Source organism: Aphelocoma coerulescens, chromosome 19, assembly GCF_041296385.1.
Source record: "Aphelocoma coerulescens isolate FSJ_1873_10779 chromosome 19, UR_Acoe_1.0, whole genome shotgun sequence".
In the NCBI taxonomy this organism is placed as follows: Eukaryota; Metazoa; Chordata; class Aves; order Passeriformes; family Corvidae; genus Aphelocoma; species Aphelocoma coerulescens.
In genome coordinates, this window is record NC_091032.1 from 8,409,657 (window position 1) to 8,433,533 (window position 23,877).

Here is a 23,877-nt window from a genome sequence, read left to right on the forward strand (position 1 = left end):
CTTCTATAGGTGTGGGATCTGAAAACTCCATTTCTGCCAGCAGAAAGAGACCCAGACTTGAGCTGCCTCACAGGTGCTGTCATGATGTCAGAGTGTGAAATGGTGTTTCCTTCCTGAATAGGGTTTTTAACTGTCTCTTGCTATCAGGTGTAGTCTTCAGAGGCTGTGCCTTGCTTTGGCTGCTGTCAGATGTTCAGATTAAAAAAAAATAAAATGCTGGAGTGCAGTTTATAGAGTAGCTTCTACCTTCAGAGCTTGCAGGGAGTTATAAAGGAGAGTGTAATGAAGGAATCCTGCATTTCCCATGTGGAAAGTAGGGCAGAATGGGGAGAAAAACTGGTTTGGTGACTCATATCCTTACCTGGTGGCTCAGAAAACCCAGGTCCAGCTCCCAGTTTTCCCATGGGCTTCTGGGGTGTCACAGCAGTGACTCAGACAGGGGACAGCAGGGAAAGTCTTCCGACCTCTGCTCCTCACTTTCTCCCTGGGTGGCAGCGCCCGGGGCGGTGCCGAGTTCCCCAGAGGGGTTTGGGAGACCAGGCTCGATGGAAATCATCCCAGCATCTTCACACCTCTGCAGTCATTTCCAGAGCCATTAAGTGCTGGAGGAATGGATGGAGATAACAGCAGCAGGGAGGTGTGAGGGCAGCCAGCAAGCAAATAAATCTCCATCCTGCTGATCTAATCCCCAGGCATCACTCCCGTCTCCTGCTCCTCAATCCAACCCTAAATCCCAGTGCGGGCTGGGACAGCGCTGTCACCTCTGCGAGCTGAGTGTTCTGTCTGTTTTCCACCACAGGTTGGTGTGAAATCCCCGCTTCCTCTGCCCACATCTCTTCCTCTGGAGCATCACCAGCGTGTGGAGCCTGCCCCACACACCCATCCCCTGCCAAACCACGGCCTTTACCTGCGTGTTCCGGTGTTTCCCGTGCGACCCGTCCTGCGGGAGCGCCTCCTGGGCCACCCCAGAGTTCAGCCAGCGCTCAGTGGCTCCAATGGTGAAGATGACAAGGTCCAAGACTTTCCAGGCATATCTGCCTTCATGCCACAGGACCTACAGCTGCATCCACTGCAGGGCCCACCTGGCCAACCACGATGAGCTCATTTCCAAGGTAGGTGCTCCCAGGAGCGGATGGTTCGCTCGCCTTGCGGATCGGTGGCTGTGGAAGTGCTTGGCCTTATCCAGCTGCCTTTTTCCTTGGGAAATGGGCTCTCAGCCCAAAGGATCTATTTGTGAGCTGCTGTTTGTTTTAACTGACTGGGGTCTTCAGTATCCTCACAGGTTGCAGTGGAGGGGCTGGTACTGATCTCTTCAGTCTCGTGACCAGGGAATGGATGGAGCTGAGTCAGGGGAGGTTTAGGTTGGATATCAAGAGAATGTTTTTCACCCAGAGGGTGATTGAGCACTGGAAAGAGGTTCCCCGGGGTTTGGTCACAGCATCAAACCTGTCTGAATTCCAGAAGCATTTGGACAAAGCTCTCAGGCACAGGGTGGGATTCTTGGGGTGTGCTGTGCAGGAGGTGGACTCCGATCCTGATGGGTCCCTTCCAGCTCTTGAGGGGTGTTAGGATAAGCTAAATTAAAAGCTTTCAGAGCCAGTAAGTGTTTTGATGCAGAAGGAGCAGGCCAGTAAGAGGAGCTTGTTCTGAAGTGGGAAAACTAAACTTTCCCAGTGTCTGCTGGAGCCTGCAGTGCCTGGCTGTGGTCAGGCGTCGAGTTCCCAGGTCTCGGCTGCCTTGGAATAACTGTTCCGTAAAGTTTATTCAGCTTATAAAGCCTGTGTTCAGAAAAAACAGGCACAGCCAGAGATTTACGAGCTGAGCTGAGTGGAAATGCTGCTGTGAGCTCTGTGTGTGCAGCTGAAACAGTTCAGCTTCTTGGAGCAGCCTGGAAAGGCCGGGATCACCAGGGACAGAGGTGCTGTGCCCAGTTGGAAAGGGGTTTGAAGTGTAAATGAAACAGCATCTGTGCCCTCGAGGTGAAATTGCTTCACCTTTGGGGGCAGCTGGGTGACTCCAGACTCCTGTGCCCAGTTGAGATGGGGCAGTGACTCCCTGGATTTTCATTTGGTACCCTGGATTTTGTGTTGGGACACAGAAGGTGCTTTTCTGGATGAGGAAAGAAGCTTGTTTTACTTGCTGCTTTTACAGTAGATTAGTGTTTGTGTTCTGCTTTTTTTTTCTCAACACAGCTGGTCCCCAGCCAGGGAAAAACAAGGCTGTACATTCCCAGTGCTTTCACCTTTGATGCTTCTTTCCCCTCCTTGTTCCATGTCCATGCTCCAATGCAGCCAGCTTTGCAGGTTAAGTAGCTTCCAGCAGGGCAATGCCAGTGCTGCCAACTGCTTGGAATTTGAGCTTCTAGCCCAAGGCAGGCAGAAACTGCTCAGGAATGCTGACTGCTAAAATAAAGACGGGAGAGGGAAAGGAGGAAAGCAAAATGTGAGGCTGTGTGTGACTTGTGGAAGTGTGCTGTGGGATCTGCTCCTTCAAAAAGTTCATTCTAGACCAAGGTGTAAATAGTTGGGTCCTCATTGCTGGTGGAGCCACTAGCAAGTCATGGAATTTCAATGCAAAGGGTTTGGGGTTTCGGGGTTTGTTTCTCAGGGTTGTAAACATGAATAAAAACACATTCTTTGTGTAATTGGAAACCTTATAAAAGTAGTTGTGCAATCGTGGCTTGTACAAGTGGCTGTTTGACAGAACAGAAGGGCAGTCCCTGCCTCAAGGGGCTTCCAAAATGTGGAGGAACTTTCCCAGGCAAACTTAAATAGTTGCCTTTTTATCTGTTTGAGTTCAGTTTGCAGAAGGCCTCGGGGAGATGTTTCAGTTCTTTCATCACAGCCTTACTTTCACATCCCTGAACCAGGCACTGCTTGTTTTCCATATGAAAACGTGGCAGAAGCAAAGGGAGGAACCGAGGATGGGAAAGGGAGTGGGAGATTCTGCAAACGGGAGCGTTTCTCAGGCTGTGGAGCAGCTCATCCTGAACCTGACTGTGCCACTCGAATCCAAACAGCCCAAATGACACCATCCTTGGGAACATTCCCAAGAAAACAGGCTTTTATGGAACAGCAGGGTGTTGGTGATTTGCCTCCATGAAATTAATTCCTCTGCTCCTTTTGCCCCGAGCTGTGCAGAGACCACACGAGAGCTGGGCTGCTCTGCACTCCAGGAGCTTTTAGCTCCTTTGGATGCACACAAGTTGCAGCACTGGCTCGAGCTGTTGGATGAAGCACAAGCTGGAGCTGAATCCCAGGATTGTTCTGTGTCAGTCCATACTTTCATTTCCTCTCCATCTCCCAAGTTTCCCCTCCCAGCCCTTCAGCACCAGTGTTAACTCTGGCTTCAAAGTGTTTTGCCAGGACCAGGTATCCAAAACTCTTTGACAAATATGCCTTGGCAGGGCAGTTTTTGCTCCCTTCTCTACTTCAGGAAAACCTTGTGCTTGTGCAGGGGTAGAGAAGGTTTCTCAATAAACCACTGCTATTTAAAGAAAACAATCGATGCTGAGGCTTTTAAGAAAATCCAAAGCTGTTACATGAAGCCAGTTACCAAAATGTTTCTTACTTGGCCTTTTATCTCCTGCAGCCTGAGGGAGAAAGTGGTTTAGTGTGTCTGATTTGTAACAAGATCTGAATTGTAGGTTGGACTGTCTGGCCAAGAAAGGCCTTATTGACTTAGGAAATATTAAGGTGATCAGATAAATTGGGTGGAGTGAGTAGTTTTCCTTTCTGTGTTCCTTTGGTGTCTGGGTTAGCATGAGTGGAGGTTCTTGTTCCCTTGGAGCAATGCATCATTTAAAAGGCTGTGCCAAATTTAGTACATACTCTTGTTTCATTGCTTTTTCCAGTGCTTAAGTGGGCTGAGACTTTGGGAACTCAACCCTGCCCTGCAACAGATTCCTGTGTGACCTTGAATAAGTCACTGGATGTCTTTATTCCTTCTTCTCCCCACCTGAAATGCTGCTGCTTTGTCCAGTCTGCTTGGAAGAGTTTGGAGGAGGTCCTGTCTGCTCCTCCAAATCAGTACAGGGTGTCCCAATCTTCTTTGATTTTAATGTAAAAACAAAATCACTGTTCCAGGCAACTGTACTTAAAAAGCACATTTCAATGCCAAAAAAATAAGTGAAAGGTACTTCTTGTTACAGGCACAACATCCCATGGTTTTTAGAATGTTTAAGAAAAAAATATGTTCCATAATCAATGTCTCCAGGAAGGAGTCACGGGAGTTTTTCTTTTGCATCATTTTCTAGTGGGGCCTGAGGGAACAGCCAACAGAATAGACACTTAACAAGGTAAAGTTAAACAAGTTTCTCCAACTGGCAGGGGTGATGCTGATTTCTACCTCCTCTGTGCCATTCCAACTCTTTGTCTGCCTTTTCTGTTTGAATCCACACGTCCTTGGTGCCCTTCAAGGAGGTTGGGAACAAGAGCAGAAGGATCCAGGCCGAAGATGGCACTGGAGTGTCTTGGGTGCTGGTTTTTTGTGCTATGTGAGCAGTAATTCAGCAGAAATGTCCCTGATTATGGAAATATGTGGAGAATGTCTTGTGGGCGTCCTGCAGTTTCTTTTTTTTCCACGAATTGCTGTGATCCAACTGCTAAACATTATGCAGTGATGTATCCTCTGAAGTTAGCCCGAGGCTTGCCGGGGAAGTTTAATGTTTTCCTTTGATGTCTGCATGGAACCTCGCTGAACATGAATGGGAAATTCTTCAGCACAAAAGGCTGCAGCTCCTCCAGCACTGAGAATTTAGGAAAAATAGAGGACTTCTGTGTGCCTGACTTTCTCATTTGGGGTTGGGTTGTTAATGAGGGAGCACTTAGAAACTCTTTTTGATCTTCTCAGTCGGGAGTTGGGAGGTTTATCAGGAAAATTCCCTCCCAGTCCTTGTGGCCTCTCTCTTCCCTGGCTGCTGGAGACTGAGCCTGGTGGTTCAGCAGCCTCTTGGTGAGATTTATGGCTCGCTGAAAGCTTCAAACTTTGCTCCATGTTGCAACTGGAGGATCTGAAAAGGATTTGAAGCTTTGGTGCTCCCAGAGAACTTCTGGAGGAATTCAGCTGCTTGGAAGTATTTGATGCACCACATACAGGTGAAAGGAGCAGCAGTTGTTGGGTTTTTTGGTTTGGCTCTTTGCTTTTTCTTTCTTTTTTCTTTCTTTCATGTGGACAAGCCAGTGTTTAATGTTCTTCAGGGCTTTACATGTCAGGAACCAGCTGATATTTGTAGTTCAGTTCACTCTGAAGATGTGAAGTTATTTGCTGTGTGGGGGCAACGTGCACAGAAGGTAGAAGAATAATCTTTAAATTACAACGTGGTAATCTTTGACTTAATGGAAAAAGAGGCATTTTATAGGTGTCCAAGACAAGTCTGATGAAAATCCTGCATTTCCATCATAGGAAAAAGCAGTGTATGAGGTGAGATGGGTATTCCCTTCTCAAGGGTGAAGTTCTTATATTTCATTACACAGGTTTTATTCTTGCTTTAAAGTAGATCTTGTTCCTTCCCAAATGTGAATTTAAGTTCCCAGCTCCACAGTAATGAACTCTTAAGGCCAGGAGGAGCCATCACCCATCACATCATCACACCTGACCTCTGGAGCATGGGCCAGTGGATTTCACTGGGATTGCAGCAATTCTTGCAGGAAAAGCATTTAGTCTCCATTTGAAGACTTCAAGAGGGAAAATTCACTGCTCCCTTTGGTCATTTTTTTTTCCAGTGGTTAATCATCCCTACTATTAAAAATCAGAGACTTTGAACTTAGATTTGTCTGATTTGAACTTAGATTTGTGCTTCCTGTCACTGGCCATTATTTTATTTCTTTTGCTAATAAAATACATCTCTAGTCCCTACTCTTCTCCCTGTAAAGGGTCTGCAGTAACCAAAGTCACTCTTGATCACTTTTTTGACAGACTAAACAGATTCAGCTCTGTCATGGTGCAATTTGAATTTTTCCAGTTCCATATAATTTTTGTGGTTCTCTTCTACATTTTTAGCATTTCAGTATCTTTTTTAGGGATGGGAACAGGGCTGATCTCATTGTTGCAGCCTCACACTCAGCAGCAGCATCTTTTCAGCTCACACGTTTCATAATTGTATCAGTCTCACTGGCTCAGCACTGCACAGAAATCTTCTGTTCATTTATTTGCTGTGAGCTCTTCATGCACCAGATTTATCCATTTTATGCACATTTCTAGAAGCTGTCCAGTAGCTTTTGGATCCTCCTTGCCAGCTCTTGTTCCCTAATGAATTTGCCACTTCCAGGCATTATTCAGAGCTTGCTCTTAATTGCAAGTATTAGAGTTCAAGCAGTAAATGATAAACAGCAGAGCAGCTCTGGGAGAAGTCATTAGGAGTTTTTTAGCTTCCCATTTCACTGCTGTGAACGTGAGATGGGAGGCACCATGTAATTCTTGGCTTCCATGAAGTTTAAAATTAAATGCAGGTCGAGAGGATTTCAATCCTCAGCAGAACAATGTGTCATCAAAGCTGTTCAATGGGCCTTTTCCTTCAGCGGGAGATGGAGCCTTGATTAGACTTTTCCAGACAAATCCATCCCCAGAACCCTTTCCAGGCAAGTTGGTGTTTGCAGGGAGGAGGGCAGAGGGTCTGAGGTTGCTATTTGAGTCCCTCAGCTCTGTGTTTGGGAGGGAATAAACAAACAACAAGTGCCCTTTGCAGGAAAAAGTCAGGATGTGAAATCTGAGCTGAGCAATGAGAATTTGTGGTGCCCATTCCATAATGCAGCCACCTAAATTAGATCCTTCTGTCCTGTGGAATTGCTTCCTCTGGGGTTTACCCTACAAGTGACTGTGTTCCCTCAGATCCTACTGTCCATAAAGGGACTGAAGAGAGTCAGGATCAGCCTTTCATGTAGTCAGGTTATGGTTGTTTAATAGAATGAGCCCAAGGTAATTTGTAGCTCCTTGCATAATTGTGTTTATACAGCAATTAACTGCTGTGCGATTTTAAAAATATTTCATTCTGTTCCAAAAAAAGAAGGGAAAAGACAATAAATCACAAGAGTTTAGAATTCCCTTTCAAGGAGGAGGAACAGGGTAAAAATGGATTTTTCTAATCCATCACTTTCTTCATGGAAACAGCTCTCCTTTTATCTGCTGCTTCCTCTGCCTTAGAATTGATGACCTGGGCATAAATAAAATATTGTTCCCATTTATTATCCAGGGAGCTGCCAGGGACAAAGGACAGTTGAATCATCAGGGTTTTTGCTGCAACTGCTGCAAATCCTGAACAACTGGAGCTCGGAGCTGGTGAGGTCTGAGCCTTCCTGGGGGTTTCAGCTGTTGGCCCTTGCAGCTGGAAAAGGAGGGAATTCAGCAGGCTCCAAGGCTTGCTCCTGCAAGGAGCTGCCCTGGGAATTTCCCTTGCAGGTGTGTGGTTTTAATCTGGTTTATCATTGTAGGAGCAGCCCAGGAACAACACAGAGCTCTGGTTTAATCTGTAATTTAATCACCCACACAAATATGGGGCAATGCAGGGGGGCTTTTCCCACCTGCTGCCTTTGGGGAGAAGACCCTGAGGAGTCCCTGATGATAATTCCTAATTTAGAGTAGCAGGAAATGCTGTCAGAGGGCTTCTCACATCTGCTTTAGGGGAGCTGTTGTGTCTGCCAGGCAGCAGCACATCCCTGTAGGAGTCTGTAGGAGCCTGTCCTCCCTGGAGCAGCATCTGCAGTTTTCCTCATCCAGCAGGACTGGAATGGGCAAGGATTGAAGCTCAGGGAGACAAGGAAACTCCCACCCAGAGTCTCCTCTCTTAAAATGCACAGTGGGAATCACAGCTGGTAGGGTAAGTAGCAATAACAAAGGTAGAAACTGAGGCTGAATACCTGGAACTGGGGAGATTTCCAATGATCCCTTTCAGCAGTGATTGCCATGGAAAAAATGAGTTAAAATCTGATTGAACTGGAGCATCTCAAATAAAAACACCTGGGTTCCAGCTCAGCTCTGAGGACACATCCACAGTAATAAAATAGATTCCAGTACCAAAACTTGTTTTGACAAGAGACAAACATTGAGAATTTAGGTGATGAATTAAACAAGGAAGGATAACTCGAAATTCTCAGTCATGAGGTGTTTGATGGCTTCATCTCCCTGCAGTGGATCTTCCCCAGGGACACAGGGGAGCTGCTGCCCTGGACAGATCTGCTTTTGCTGAGAAGCAAGTCTGCCCTCACTGTCAGCATTGCTGCTATTATGGGCTGCATTAATGGCAAACAGTGCTCCACTGATACGTGGGCACTCACTATTATGCTGCTAATTAAATAACTCGTTGCATTAGCAGTTTCCATCTTCCATCCCAGCTCTGTGTTTATCTCCAAAACCCATGCAGCAGCAATAATTAATGTGGAAATAAAGGGCTTTATTCTCCCCCTGCTGCTGCTTTTTAAAATGGCTGGATTGGTGGATGCTTTGAGCTTGCAGGAAAACAGCAGCACTCAAAAGTGGGGGATGAAACCCACAGGAAAAATCACATTTTCCATCCCTGTCTATCCAGAAAGGGCTTCATTGTCACCCTCTGTAGTTTTTCACAGTAAATAACAAAATTCTCTTCTGCATGCCAAATGTAAATGGCTGTCACTGGTGACTGAAGTGCCAGAGGTGCCAAACTCATCTCAACTCCAGCTCTCAACCAGGGAATGCTGGTGCCTGTTGGGAATGAGGCCATGGAAGTGCAGGGATCAGGGTTAACCAATGCCCAGGCTCCCTGCCCTTCTGGGATTCATAATCACACACATCTCTCCTCCCTGCCTGGGCTGCAGAGAACGGGGATCTGCCTCAGGAGCTGCTCTGCTTTTCTCTGCCCCTAAATAAATTGGAGTAATTGCTTTTAAAAGTAAACACTCCATCTGCTCTTTCTCCCCACAGTATTTCCATCCTTTTTCATCTTAAAGTCAAGTTTTGAAGCACAACAGCAGCAGTAACCAGAGACTGTGGAAATCACAAGAGAAGCTCCAAAATATTGTGAAGTTTTATAGAAGTAATAAATTTGATGTATTTCTTTTATTTGCCTTCAGTAGTTTGCGCCCTTAGCATTCACATTTTGAAATTTCCCTTTGAAGTCTGTGAGCTGGAAACTCATTTAAAAATAAATAAGAACAGAGTCCAGGAGCCCAGGGCTTCAGGAAGGAGGGGGAATAGCACTGGGCTTGTGATAACACGAGGAGAATTCAGTGTTGTGATTGAAGTGAGTCAGGACAGCCTGGCAGGCACATGAGGGACAAGGGGACAGAGCAGTTCACAACTATTTTGTGAATTTTGACATTTTTATAGAGTTTGGCTCAGGATTTAGCTCAGCAGAGCAGTGTCTTAATCTGTGTTTGAAATCCAAGTGCTCGAGGAAAAGCCACCCCCTCGATTTTAGGCAGTTTGTACTTCCCTGAGTGCTGCTCTTCATTAATTGCAGAGCCTCAGATGAGATTCTGTCTCTCCCTTTTGCAACTGCAATATGAAATTTCCCCTTTGAGAGAAATCCCCTGCCCTGCCCTCTGGTTATGGATTGCTAACTGGGAATGTGCCCCTGGATCCTGACCCATTTAAATCCATTCATGAAGCCCCACGTGCCTGTTGGTTTTCCATCTTCCTGGGCAGAGTGACATTCCAGAGATAATGCTGGATGTCCACTGAGCTTCATGATACTTCAGCATTTTCACAGAATATTCCGAAAATGAGGATTTTTCTTGTCTCCAGCTCCCAGAAATGTGAGAGGATGGGAGAATCCCCCTTTGAAAACCAAACCAAACTGAACCAAAAAAGTCCTTCTTGAAAAGAATTTAAAAATGAACCATTTCTTAGCTTTGCCTGAGGATTTTAAGGATCAGGAGCTGTTGTATGGCACTGGAACACTGGGATTTTGGAGCACAAGGATTCTTGTGGGTTGGAGTAGGGCTAGGGGTTGGGAGGCAGAATAAAAAATTGCAATGGTATCTCCCATCAGAATAAAACCAGACAAAAAGCCTTTCATCTGTGCACCTTCCTGCTCACAGGCTGCATAACCTGAGCCACAAAATCCATGTGAGCTGCTGGGATGGAGCTGTTCCGAGGATGGAATGCAGCAGATCCTGGCTATTCCCTGTGTTTTTGCACAGTGACATAAACTGCAGGGGAATAAAGGCCGTGCTGAATTAATTGAATTATTTCAGAGATGAGTTTGGTCCACTAATTCCATATCGACTTTGGGCTTTAAATAGCATTAAGGACCCGTGTTAAAACTCAATTAAAACTCAGGAATGCAGCTGGAACAGGGTAAGGTCACATCTGTGCACGAGGTGGAATGATGGAACCTGTTCCCTTGACATGGGTCTGTGCCTTGTGTAATCGGAGCAAAATTGAATCTCTGTTTAATCTGATCATGGGCTGCCCCTTCTGTGAGGGAGAACAAGGTGGAATTAATGAACCCTGAGGAGGTCTCTGTAGTCTGTGTGGATACAGGGACCAAGTAATTGAACTCCTGCTCCCATGGGAAATGCTGGAGTGTGATGTGAGTGGATGTTTGGAATGGCTGGTGCAGGAATCTGCAGCAGGAATTTTCAGAGTTTTATTTTCCAGTTTCCTCCCTGCTGCTCAGTGACTCACGAGGAAACTCCTCACGGAGCCGTCGTACACCTGGTGCTGTTACATGAAGTGGTTCCTCTACACACATTCCAGGGCTCATCTTTTTAATCAAATCAGATCAAATAGGGCTTGAAAGGTGCCATAAAGGCAGAGCTTTGTGTGGGATGTGGGAAAGCAGCAGGTAGGAGTTGGGATTAAGTACATGAGCATGAGGAAACCTGGGATTTGGGGCACATCTTGGTACTCAGACTGGTGTCACGTTGGATTGACATCACATTTTGTCTTACTTAAAGATGTCCTCTCCCTGTTCAAGCTGTATTTTATGAGAACATCTCATCTTTGATGGGTTTAAGGGTTAAACCAGCAGCAAGAATGGATAAAGCTTCCAGTCAGTGTTGTGCTATGGCTGGAGTAACTCAAACCCAAAAGCTGGGAAATCGGTGATCCCACATCTCTCTGGAGAGGTCGTTGGGTGGATTTCTCAGGCACAGACTCAGTGCCTGAGGGTTTGTAACATCCCTTCTCTCACTGCACCACTGCCCCAGTGGGATATCCCAGGGAACGTGTCCTGTTTGGGAAATCCTGGTTCCTGTGCTCGTTTGGCTCCTCCTGACGCGGCCGTTCCACATTGCCCAGGACGTGCCACGGCCGTGGCTCTCCGGGGTGGCTTTGGGCCCTCAGTTCCATTTGCATCCCTGCAGTGGGAATTATTTCAGGAGCAGAGCGTGAAGGGGCACACGCTGTTCCTTTTCCCTTTTGGACCTCTTTGGGACCAGTTGCCTTTTCATTTCTGTTTTATTGGATTGTTAAAAGGCTGCCAGCTGGATATAGGTAAGTGGGGGTTTTCTCTGCTGCAGTCTGCAGGGAACAAGCATCACTGTGGAGCCATTTAGTCCTGGCAACTGCTTCCTCTTTTTCCAGATGATTCCAGCAGCTCTTTTTGTGTTTAGCCTATTGTCAAATACCGTCACAAAGATTTGGGGTATTAATCCTGTCATCTGCTCAGAGAGTGGAACTGCTGAGTGGGCTGTGCTGTGAATGAGGAGCTGGAGGTGCAGGGGGAAGCGGGACGGTGTTTATAGAGTTTGTGCCTTGCCCTGGCATCACTGATGGAATGTCAGAATTGCCTCCTGTGCCACCAGAGAGGGGAATGTGCCAGAGCAAAGGTCTGGAGGTGGAACAGGGAGCAGGCTGGAGGGGTGGAAGGGCAGAGCCCTGCTGTGCGTGGCTCTGCCGAGGGGAGCTCAGAGTGGGTTCAGCACTTCGGGCTGAGAGCAGAGTGTAACAAATGGACTCACCCAAACCAGCAGCTCCCAAGGTCATGGCTGCTGAATAGAGCAGGATTCGGGCTCCTGCAGGCTGGGTGAGCAGGACGTGTCTGCCCCAGAGGAGCTGGATGTGGGTGCAGGTCCCACTTGCTCCTGCAGCAGAGCTGGTTGAGCAGCATCTGTGAAACCCCAAATCCCTCTCTGCACGCTCAGTCTCTCTCCAGAGCTGCAGTTCTGCACTCTGCCTCTCTGCCAGAGCATGTAGAGAACTCCCTGCTCCACAGGCCCCCACACTGTGGCCAGGAAGCACTCCCTGGGATTGTCCTGGATAACAGGGTAAAGAGGGAAAAGCCACTTCCTTCAAACCCACCTCACCCCCTGCAAAACATTTGTTTTTTTAAAACAACGATTTCACACTCTGATTTGGGATCAGCAGAGCTGAGGGGCCATAACAAGTGCCTGCAAACTGGGTGGCAGGAGCTTCTTAAACCAGAGCAGGTGCCAAAGCATCTTAACATGGAGCTTCTGCCATGAGGAGAGAGCTTGGCAGGCTGGGATCTGCTCCAAACTGCTGACTCCAGGCTCGTGGCTCCCCACCTGGATACTCCAATCAGCCCTCCTCGGGCCCTGCAGCTTTTGGATGCCTCTCTTCTGAGCAGCCCAGGAGTGGGGAAGGTTCCTGAGCTGAGTGTCAGGAGGAACAAGCTGTCGTGCATCTCAAATCCCAACAGCTCGTTTTGTCTTTTGGAGGGCTCAGGCAGGATGGGGAAGGCAGGGTTGTGTTGCTGGCATGTCCAGATGTGTTTCCAGCCAGACTCTGAGCATTAGCAGTGCAGGAAAAAATCTGTGCTTGGGCTTCCAGTGAGAAACAACAACAGAAAGATCCTTTCCATTTTTTTCAGCTGGAAAGTGATGCCAGGAGCTGTTATTTCAGAGAGCAAGAAGTCTGGATTTCTGTGAGAGGTGGGGTGAGATGCACCTTTGAATGTGTATCAGGAAAATCTACACAGAGAAAATGCAGAGCATAGAAAGTAGGTCTGGCTGCTGGCTGTCACTTCAGTGAAAATCAAGTGTCTTGTGGAAGTCTTTGCGTGTCTCTTAGAAAAACAAACAAAACAACAAAAACAAACACAGGAGCGTCTGCTCGTGTATAAATATACCTGTTTTTTTCTGATTTTGTAGTTCCCATTACAGCTATGCCAGTTTCTCTGGCGTGCCAGAGGAGTAGGAACATCTCCAGGAAATGCTCAGGTTACAGCACCCAGATAAAAGCTGCCTGTGCCACCTTTGTAAAGATACAGCCAGCTGAGTCTTACAGAGGGCAAATGCACTGGGGAACTTGTGGTTATCAGACTTCTCTCCCTTCTTTGTACATGTTTTGCCAAATCCTTTGCTGGCTGCAGGGTGACTATTAAGATGGCACTGAGCAGTGGTTTGTTGAAAACTTCTGCTTGGGCAGGGGATAAATAATGTGATTTTTTTTTTTCCAGTGACCACCCTTAGATACCCTCAAGCACTGGCTTGAGCTGGAAGGAAGGGCAGGCACCTCTGGAAGGATGCTACTGTCCCTGGGAGTGGAACAATGTCCAGTGGGCCCCAGCACAGCTGATGGGATTGGGTTTGTTGTTTATTAAAGACAGGCCTTTGTACATCAGGAATGGAAAATCCTATTTCTGTACCAATAAAAACTCTGCTCCCATAGTTGCTGTTACTGGCAAACTCAGCCACTTTGGTGTTTATGGAAAAGTGTTTACTGGGGAGGACTGGATGGTGAGCAAGCTTCATCTGCTTTCATTTTGCTCTGATGGCACACACGTTGCTGTGGGACTTTGTGTTTCATCCCTGAACCCTTTTCCATGGCATCCCAGTCGTGCAGCAGGGACAGGCAGTGCCCTCCTGTTTGCTGCAGCCAGGTCTGGCTTGAACCCTCCTTTCTGGCCAGGGAATCATCATTTGATTTCCCCCCAGGACACTGGGATGGTGCAGGGTGTGTTTGGGAGCAGCCAGGCTGGTTGGATGGGGGGTATGACAGCAGCAGGAGCACAGAGCCTGAGTTCTGCAGAGGGATTAAAAGCAGCTTCTCTAATAAATGCAATTACACAAACATGCTTGAGCCATGTGTCCTATTTAATTCCTTCCCAAGAAAAGAGGCATTCCTCGGGGCACTGCTTTTGTCTGAGTCAAAGAGATATCCCAGTGCCTCGGGCATCCTCTCTGAATCCACAGTGGCTCTTCTGTGCCCTGGGTGGCAACTAATATTGGGCTTCAGATTGCTCTGAAGAACAGTTATTCCTGCAGGACCGAGGGAATTCTGTGCCAGGCAAGGAATTTATAGCTGGCAGAGCCCTTGCTGCCATGCAGACCTCACAGGCAGCTGGCACTGCTGGCTGTGGCTCCCTGCCCGGGTGCCCTGTGGCATTTTTGCCCTCTGAGGTGCCTCTGCTCTGTGGAAAGGATCCTTTTGCCATTGGGGATCTTCCCAAGGAAGCTGTCAGGGCTTTGACTTTGCTGCTCCACGAGGCAGGAGTTGGGCAGGTGCAGGAGTGCACTGGTGGAATGGGATGAGCCAGGGAGGGCAGGGACCCCCCTGAGATTGTTTAATGGGATGTGGGGTTGCTCTTAACCAAATAAATGACCATTGTTAGAGGGCCAGGGAGGTAAAACATGAATGTTTCTCTTCCCTCAAAACCCTGTCTCCCCTTTTAAGGGTTTTTGGTCTGAAATCATCAGCTGAGGTTTTAAGAAAACCACTGAACATTCCAAGGTTCCTGGTGAGGTGCAAAGTAAAGGATTAAATGGTCCAGAAAAGCAGCTTTTTGACTTCCTCAGCTCCTGCCCCTCAGTGCAGACATTCCCTGAGGTGTCCCACAAGGTAACCTGTGTACAGACAGCCCAGCTCTCGCTCAAGCACCAAATGTTTAATTCAGTGTGTGCTTGTCAAAGCACATTAAAAATGCAGGTGGCACTTGGTGCCTGTCAGCCAGGCACTGTCACAGACATGGCACAGTGGGATCTGCTGGAAGTGCTGGGAGTGCCTGCAGTGTCCTGCCAGGCTGGCACTGCCCTGCTCCCTCCAAAACGCTGCCTTTCCATGGTGATGCTCAAAGATCCTGAGGAAATGTGAGGCAGGAGAGGATGGGCCTGGATTATCTGGGGTTGTTTGGCTGCTCTGTGCTTCTCTTGTCCATCTTCCTCTCAATCTCCCACTGTGTTTAACCCCAGTCCTGAAGATCTCCTAGGCCCCAGTACAAGTATGAGGCTTGCACACACCTCAGGGCTGAGGCCTTTTGTGAAATCCCTGGAACTGTGTTTGTGTGCCATAGCTCCTGGAACAGATAGATCCCAATCCCTCAGCTTGGTTCAGCATCTAGCTGTGCAATTCCCAAGGGGAATTAGTGTGCAAGTGCAGTTTGAAAAGAGATTCAAACCAATTTTTGGCAGCCTTCAGGTGAGGCTGAGGTGTGGTGTGAAGTTCACAAACACTGAAAGGGTGAAAAGGGATTTTGCTGGGACACGAGAGAAAACTCAACGCTTGAGCAGCACGTTGGGCCTGTATGAGAACACTGGTGATTCCAGGTGTGTCCTGAGAAAAGGCCAGGTGTTAGAGCTGGATAACAGAGGCCTCTTTCCTCTCAAGCAGCCAACTGAGCTTTGTTTTCTTGCCTTCCAGTCCTTCCAGGGCAGCCAAGGACGAGCATACCTCTTCAACTCCGTGTGAGTACCCTGCGTGCGCCGCGTCGCTCGGGGCGGATTTAACAAAACCCTCCTGGAAAAGGAAAAAAAACCATAGTTTTCGTCAGAAAACCTCTGCCTGGGGCTTGGGAGCTTCCTGAAAAGTGGGAGAAAGAGGCAGAAATAGCCCCTGATTCATATTTGAGTCATGTAGAGGTTTTAGATAAGCAGCAAGGAAAAGGTGATTTTTTTCGTCATCAGGTTGAGCCATCAGAGCTAATGGCTGAGTCATTCTCTTCTCCCAGGGTGTAGCTGGACCAAAGAGCCAGAGTTTTATAAATGTGGAGATATCTAAATATGCACTTCATGAAAACTAGGTATAATTTTCCCAGTGACTGGAAATAGTGTTGGGGAGGTCACTGCTGGTCTCTCTTTCAGCAGAACTGCTGATTTCAGTCACATTTTTCAATTTTCCATTTGGGAAAGTAAAAATACCATTTTATCAATTTGAGAATGAAAATCTTTCTCAAATGCCTAATTAGCACAAGTGACTGGAGTGTTATTAATCTTCTGTTCAAAGCTTTGAATAAAAATCCCATTTTACCTTTTCATTCTGCTCTGGAACTGCAGGAGAGCTTTGTTCTGGGCACAGCTGGGAAACTCAGAACCTCCTGCTCATGTTTTCAAACACTGCAATGAAATCATTGTCAGCTTTATTGGAGCATCTTGATGGGGAAAGGCACTAATGGGGAGCATCTGTGCTTTGTCCCAGAGTTAACGTGGGCTGTGGCCCTGCAGAGGAGCGGGTGTTGTTAACAGGATTGCACGCCGTGGCAGATATTTACTGTGAAAACTGCAAAACCACGCTGGGCTGGAAATATGTGAGTATTTGTGTCCCTGGCTTTGCCCCTGGGCAGCTTTGCTCCAGCTTGAGGGGGTGGAAAGACCGTTTTGGGAACCCAAAATGCAGGTTTTCATCTGTAACCATCTATTTTCCTCCTGCCTTGTGTGTGTTGTGTTTGGAGCATCAGCTTTAATGTAGTTGGTTTTTTACTAATAATTTACACCTGGTTTTGGTGAGTGCCCCTCAGTGACATTTAACATAAATGAGGATCATTTCAGTCTTGATCATCACTGTCTTCTTTCTATTATTCTGGTAGATGTTATCAGAATAATAGAATGCTCCATTAATGCTGTGTTCTTCTCACTGGAAATGCTGTTGAACATGAGTTTATCTGTTTGCTCTCCATAAATTCAATTACCTCCCAATAAAATCTGATGTTAATCCTAATTTCTGCTTCTGGACAAAACCATTTTGTCCAAACGTTTTCACCAGTGTCTAAACAAATCCTAGTTTCTATCTGTGGCCTCTGGGCAAAAATATTCTTCACTAAATCAGTTGAAAGGCTGTAAAAAACAAAGCATCAAAAATTAATGAGATAGGAATCCATGCAGAAACACATTGTGGGTCTCTCAAATAGAGCAAGGCACTCAGGGCATCAACTGAGTAAAGGAAAACACAGAATTCCATGAACAGCGAGGAATGACCTCCTGCCAGGTGAGTTTCAGGTGCACAGGGAGAGCACCTGAGCAGAGCTGAGTTGGTTTGGAGGTGCAGCCTCAGTAAGGGGAGTCCCTCCTGCTCAGGGATATTGGTGATCCCAGAGGTTTCCTGTGTTTCCACAGCTGCAGGCACGGATCTGTGCAGAGTGGGATCTTCACATGGGATTCCATTTCCACATTTAATTCCCCATAATCGATCCCATTCTCAGTGAGAACCACTTCATCTCTAACAAACTTTAATAAATTCCCACACCACCCTGGAGAGAGGTGGATTTTACCACCAGTGATCCCTACATCCTGGTCCATGGAGCAGTTGCCATTGGCCTACAGAAATCTGCACGTTCCATGCTGCCAATTCCTTTTTCCCAGCCTGTAAAGACAGCTAGTAGTAGGATTTAAGGTTCTAGAAGCAGGATTTAAGACTTTTTTCCCCTCATAGTTTTCCTGAAAGCCAACAGGAAGACCTGCAGTTGACTTTTTCTCTGTAGCCAAGGCTCCGACTTGCACCAGCATTCCCAGATCTGATCCATAACGTGATTTACATCCAAACATCACCTTGATCTCACTCTTCCTCCTTGGTTTTTTTTTTCAGGAACACGCTTTTGAAAGCAGCCAGAAGTATAAAGAAGGCAAATACATCATTGAACTAGCTCACATGATCAAGGATAATGGCTGGGATTGAGTGGGAAGAGCCCAGCCCTAGCAGCGTGTAAGAGAATGCCATCCAACCGAACATTATATCCAAGAGTGAGAGAGTGACTGAACGCTTGGTTCCATGCATTTAGAGGCTCTGCAATCCGGGAGCATCTTCACACCCTTCTCCATCTTTATTGGTGACTGGCCTCTAAATTTCTGTCTCTCTGTCTCTTTGCTTTGTCTCTGTTTGTGAGTTGACCCTGGCTGCTTCTCTCTCTGTTCTGGCGTTGGCTCAGAGAATGCACCGAATGCCCGACAGCCATTCCATGTGCCCAGTGCTCGATCCAGCCTGACCTGGGCTCTCCTGGCACCTCCCCAGGTGCAGGAGGAACACCCCGAGGTTTGGGCAGGAGAAGGTGGGAGAGGGGTGGGGGAGTGGGCCCGCAGGAGAACCATCAGAAGGTGACGCTGTGCTTCTCCTTTCAGTCCTGGTTAAGCAAGGCTTGAAACCATCTCCTTGTCTAAATGGACAGAGAAATCTCTCCTTGTCTAAAAGGACAGAGAAATCTCTCCTTGTCTAAAAGGACAGAAATTACCTCACGGCTGCGTTTTCTCTCCGAGTCCCGAATCCATCGGCGGAGCCTCAGCCCGAGCTGGCTGAGCCCAAGGCAGAACCAGTTCCCCCCACAATCTGTGTTTTGTTTGCTATTTATGAACTTGTTGTTTGAGGGGGCAGGACCTGGAGGCTGGAGAGATTCCCTGCCTCTCCTTTTTCTTGCTGGTTCAGGGTAGCGAGGCCGAAGGTCCCAACAGAGCATGGCTGTGGGGAGCGTCCTCACGGCTGGAGAAACCAAATCCTGACTCTTGAGCCCTTCAGAGAGGAGGAAAAAACCACTGCAGACACGAGGAGGCTGGAGCTGCAGCTTAGAAAACGTGGCAGGGGTGACTAAAGGCACGTGCAAGGCAAGGAAGAGGAAATTCCGTAGAGGAGGATGGGGACAAACAGTAACAGAGGGTACCCCTGGATTTCCTGGCCTCCCCTGAGCACCCTGGGCGGTGTTTTACCAACCTTTCACAAGTGCAAGTAGGAAAATGCTGTTACAGAACCTTTTCCTTGAATCCCAGGCCCCACTGTGGGAGCCTGGCACAGAAATGGTGCGAGAGTGGGGCGAGGAGGGAGCCGAGTTCCTGGCGGTTGTGTTGCACAGGTGGATATTTCAAGCCCTGACGTATCCTCCCCAAATCCTTCCCCCCTTTTCCCAATCCCAGCAGCCTGGTGCAGGCACAGGGAGAATGGGAAAGAAAAAAAAAAAGAGATGAAACATCTTCCCACCACCCCTGGAATGATCTATGCCTTTGGGGGGTAGATGTGGGTGTCAGAACTGCAAGGGACAACGAGTCCTTCCCATTTTAATTTTCCATTGTGATTCCTGAGCACCTTCCCGAGGTGGGTGGTGGGGAAGGGGCGTCGTGTGTGAGAGGGGAACTGTGTGAGGCCAGAATGACAACACGGAGTTTGCTCTGCAACAGTCCAGCCAGTACCTGGTGCATAACCCGAGACTAAGGAGCTGAATTTGTTTCATCTCTCCCTCAGTGAGTTTTTCTTTTCTGTTTGCAGAATTCTTTCAAGTCAGTTAATCCATGGGGGGAAATCTTTCTTAATCCAGAAGGAAGGAGTATTGTGCAGGGGGTGGTGACTCCTTATGAAACAGAAGCTTTGGAGCTGATGTAATCCGTTGTCACTGGCCCCCACCCCTGAGAGATTCCAGGGGGCTTAGGAAGAGTCATTTGGTGTGAAGTTGGCAGGGAATGGGAATAGAGACTCTCCTTAAGGATCAGGGTGGAATTTGGTGTGGGATCCTTGTGCTGAAACCCAAACCTGATGAAGCAGAGGTGGGGTTTTTTTTCTCTCTCAAAGCTCTGTTCTTGACAACCTTGGAGAAATGAGATGGAGTTGGCCAGGCTCCTGCAGGGGATGGAGTTGGATCCATTTGTGACCAGCCTGTCCAGAGGTGGCTTCTGCCCTCACCCTTCTGCTCTGGCTGTGTAACAATTGCTTCAGCTTTTGTTTGGGATTGTCTCTGCTTCCATCAGCCACATTCCCTCCAGTGACAAATCCAGTAGAAATCAAAGATTCCACAGCACCTCTTGTCCTGTGGACTCTGGCACTGACCTGGTGCCATTTCCCTATCCTGTGGTTGAGGATCCGTGGCAATTTATTGAGTTTTGACTAGAGGGAAGTGATTCCTGTTCTTCAAAGAGCTCTTTAGTCTCCACAGGGCCTTTAAAGGAGCTGGGAGAGGGAAGGGATCATCCCAAATCCTATGAGGTCGAGAAGAGCACACAGAGCTTGTGGTTTGATGTTGGTATTTGGAGTGACTGCTGATGAAAAAGTGATATAAAAGGCAGGGCTGTGCAGAGAACTGCTCTGAGAAATAACAGCTCCAGAGAGCTGCCAGGTGTGAATGTTTTTATCCATTTATTTGGGACAAAAAAAGGACAGTGCCCATCAGACCTGGCTGGATTTTACTGGTCGCGGGTGTTGGGCTTTAATGGCAACCAGTCCCAGCTTGAATAGGGCAAGGTCTTAATCTGCTTTTAACTGGTTTTGTCCCATCAGCATTGCCAGAGTCGCTTGCTGAGAGCCTGGCCTCGAGCCCTGCTGGGAATCAGTGTGTGTGACTTTGGCTGTCCCCAGCACCCAGAGATTCCTTGGGGAGGGACTGGGATGCCCTGCACAGGTGGATGAGGAGAGATGGGCTTGTGCAGCTCCTGGGTGTGTCCAGGAAGCAGGAAGAGCTTTAGTTGGCTGCTAATTGCCCTGGGAGCTGCTGTGCTGGGGGCTGGCAGGAATGTGGGATCTGTGTTCCTGGGGCTCCCACAGCAGCACAGGGAGAAGTGGGGGAGTCACAGAGTGACACACTCAGAGATAACCAAAGAACTTCCCTGCTGAGCTGAGCCAGGTGGGGTCTTTTCCCAGGAGAAATGGACATATGGCCCATGGGAGCTGCCTCCTGAGCACATGGTGCTGTTTTCCATGGGCAGCATCCTCGGGAAAACACGGACAGCAGCGAGTTTTCCTTCTTTTTTGGATGTCCAGCCTTGTGTCTGGGCAGCTGCGAGCACCCTCGAGTTTACATCCCCTCCTCTACCCCAAAGCTCAGACTTGAGTAAGTTTTAAATTGTTCTTGCTCTGGTGAATTGTCTGGTGTGAAATCCTGACCCCTGTAAGAAATATTCAGATGATAATATATACAAAGCAGAAAAAATAACCCCCAGGTGTTACCTTGTGAAATATACTTTTGTAAATAATATTTAATTTTTTTTAAAGAAATAATATATTTGGTGCTGTTTTCTCAGAGCCCCTCCCTGAGAGCACTTTTTTTGTTGTTGCTGTTTATGATGATCCTGTTGCCTTCTGTATTTGTTGGAAAATATGTTTAAAGGGAAACAAAAATCATAATTTACATTGTCCTCTGAAGTGGATCCGTGTTTCCTCTGGATGTGGCAGGAGAGGGGACTCGCTCCCACTCCCAGCTGGCAGATTTGGGGCTGGGTTGGGGACAGCAGCCCCCAGGATATTTGGGATGGGAGAGGCTGCAGGCACTCAGGAGAGCTCCAGTTTCCCTCTGGGTTTCCCTGGGGCCGAGCCCAGCGTCACCTCGTGCTCCCACCAGGAATTCCCTGGAGCCCGGTGGGGCTCCCGATTTGCCCTGGATTGTAGGATCCAGGCCTGGAACTTTCTCTTGCACCAGTATTGGCTGGAGTGAAGCAGATCCGGAGCTGTAGGAATTGGGATTGGCCAGGAGCTGCAGCCTCGGATTCGCTGTTGCTCGGGGACAGCAGGGATGGAGGATGGAGCTTTTTAACTCGATGTTTTTAACCTAAACCATAAATCTTTGGATCCTGGTTTTATTTTTGAGGGGAGGTTTTTTTGTTGTTTATTATTTGTTTTAAACCAGGCTGCTACATAACAAATTAGAGTAAAAGTTTACCTCTCTTGGCAGTAAAGTTCATTTATTTTGTTCTCCGTTCTGTCTTTAATCTCCCCCCTTCTCGCCCTTCTTCATTTTTATTTCATTTGGTCTCTTGTTTATCCCAAAGTGGACCAACAGCACAAACCACTGGACTGTGTTTTGCTGAGCAAGGAGCTTTTCAAGAACTGTTGCAGGCTCTTGAATTCTCTGGGTTTGGTGCACAGGACTTCAAAACACCCAGGAACAAAACAAACCCTGTGAAATAAAACCTGATGTTCTCATGGCAATCAAGTGAGAATTTTCTCTGTATGCATTCTTCTAACTGGTCTGTGAGAGTGTGAATCATGCATTTCACTGCACTTCCCTGTTTCCAGAGGAGCTTCCACAGGAAGCAGTTTTGGGATGAAGAGGGGACACCAAACACCAAGCTCAGCTCAGTGGGAAGGAGCTCTTCCCACCACAGGGGAGGCCTCAGTGCTCAGAAACAATCAGGTTAGACAGAGATTTTCTGCAGAAATCCTGGTGAAAAAGAACAAGCAGAAGAGGGGAAACAAAATCATCTTGAATTCAGAAAAAAAAAAATTTAAAAACCAACATATTTAAATGCAAGCAGAATGGCATTGTGTAAGGTACAACCACAAATAAGCTGTTCTCATCGTTACAACTGTGTATCCTTTGTTTTGTTCTTCCTAAGGAAATGGGAATGCTTTCCCCACTGACAAAACTAAGGACAGTATTTCCAATACCAGCCTGTCTCTGGATGCTCTTGTGTTTACAAATTGTGTATACTTTTATTTCTTTGATCTTATTTTAATTTTTTTTTTTTGGCATATTCTTTCAGGTCGTTTGCTTCAGTCATAAATGCAATTGTTTGTTTTCAAATAATTGGTTTTCACCTTTTCATGTATTTGTACATTGTATATAGTTCTTCAGTATTAGAGGGAGGCGTATTGTTTGTCATATTTACAATATGTGTTGGTGCTCATTTGAGAAAATAAAATTTTCAAGTACTAAAGCTGCTGGTCCAAATTTCTGCTCTGTTCTGTGCAAATCCCTGAAATCCAGAGCTGCTCCCAGGGGATGGGATACAGCAATTCCTGCTGCCTCCACCTCAAATCCAAGCACAGACAGGTGCAAGGCAGTGCTTTATTCGGGTTTTTCGGGATGGGCTGATGCAATCCCTGCTCATCCCACTGCTGGAGGTGGCAGGGCCCTGTCCCCGTGCCCTGTCCCCGTGCCCTGTCCCCATGCCCTGTGCCAGTGCTCCACGCTGCTGCGTGCCCTTAATTCCCCACGGGACCGAAAAAGCAACTTAACCCTCTTTGGAGAGCGCAGGGCCCTGAACTCTGAGCCCTGAACTCTGAGCTCAGGCCACGGCCAGAAAAGCTGCACCTGGGAGGAGCTGGGGGTGTGGGAGGTGAGGAGAAGCCGGGGGATTCCTGGGAGGTGGGAAAGGACCAAGGAAGATGCGACTGGGCACCGCCATCCCATGGCCTGGGCAGCAGGACAGTCCATGCACTGCGGTCAGGGTAACCGGAGCTTTTATTTCACCAACACCTTAATTTGCTGTTCTTGGCACCTCACCAGCCTGGGATACTCTGGATGTGTCCCTAAGAGACGGGAGAGTCAGGCACTGCCTCCACCCTGGGGACAATGGCATCGCCAAAAAATGACCTTCAGGCCCCTGTGCAGGCTCCTGGCGCTGGGCTTGTTCCTACAACCCCCGGAGCTGCTGCCCGGGCACTCGGGCAGCCCAAAGGTTTTAACCCTGTGTGGTGTGGGCAGTGGGAATCCCTTGGGCTGGGGAGGGGACCCACAGATGAGGCTGCTCCCCTCCGATGGAAGCGTTCCTTGTTCACCATCACAGCTGCGAGTCCTGCAGGGAAAATTCCCCCAGGAAAAAGCGTCGTGCTCAGTATTTCCCACCCCGAGCATCCGAGTGACAACAGGAGGGACGACTCAAGGCCGTCCCTGAGCAGTGGCCTTGGGAAGAGCCTCCAAATCTTTATCAGGCCGTTGGGATGGAGGTGGAAAAGTGCCAGGACCGCGGCAGCCCCGGCGTGGAGCGACCCCCGGGGCTGGGGGGGGGCCGGGACCCGGCGGCTCCCGCATCCCGGAGCTGTTCCCAGCCGGGGCGAGGAGGGAGAAGCTGCGGTTCGGGATGCGGGGCAGCCTCTCCCCGA

The 23,877-nt window shown here is 48.0% G+C and overlaps 1 protein-coding gene across 1 annotated transcript; it reads left to right on the forward strand.

Moving 5' to 3' along the window:
- Positions 1–813: 813 nt before the first annotated feature.
- On the forward strand, positions 814–22,700 carry YPEL2 (yippee like 2). Its single transcript, XM_069033183.1, has 4 exons — positions 814–1,112; positions 15,517–15,560; positions 16,291–16,399; positions 17,674–22,700. The coding sequence occupies exons 1-4, from the start codon at positions 996–998 to the stop codon at positions 17,761–17,763; spliced, it is 360 nt and encodes a 119-aa protein (XP_068889284.1). The 5' UTR covers positions 814–995; the 3' UTR covers positions 17,764–22,700.
- Positions 22,701–23,877: the final 1,177 nt, after the last annotated feature.

Coding starts and splice junctions, on each gene's coding strand:
- YPEL2 (XM_069033183.1), top strand. CDS start 996: ATGGTGAAGATGACAAGGTCCAAGACTTTCCAGGCATATCTGCCTTCA. Junction 15,561..16,290: donor GCATACCTCTTCAACTCCGT/GTGAGTACCCTG, acceptor GCTTTGTCCCAG/AGTTAACGTGGGCTGTGGCC. Junction 16,400..17,673: donor CCACGCTGGGCTGGAAATAT/GTGAGTATTTGT, acceptor TTTTTTTTTCAG/GAACACGCTTTTGAAAGCAG.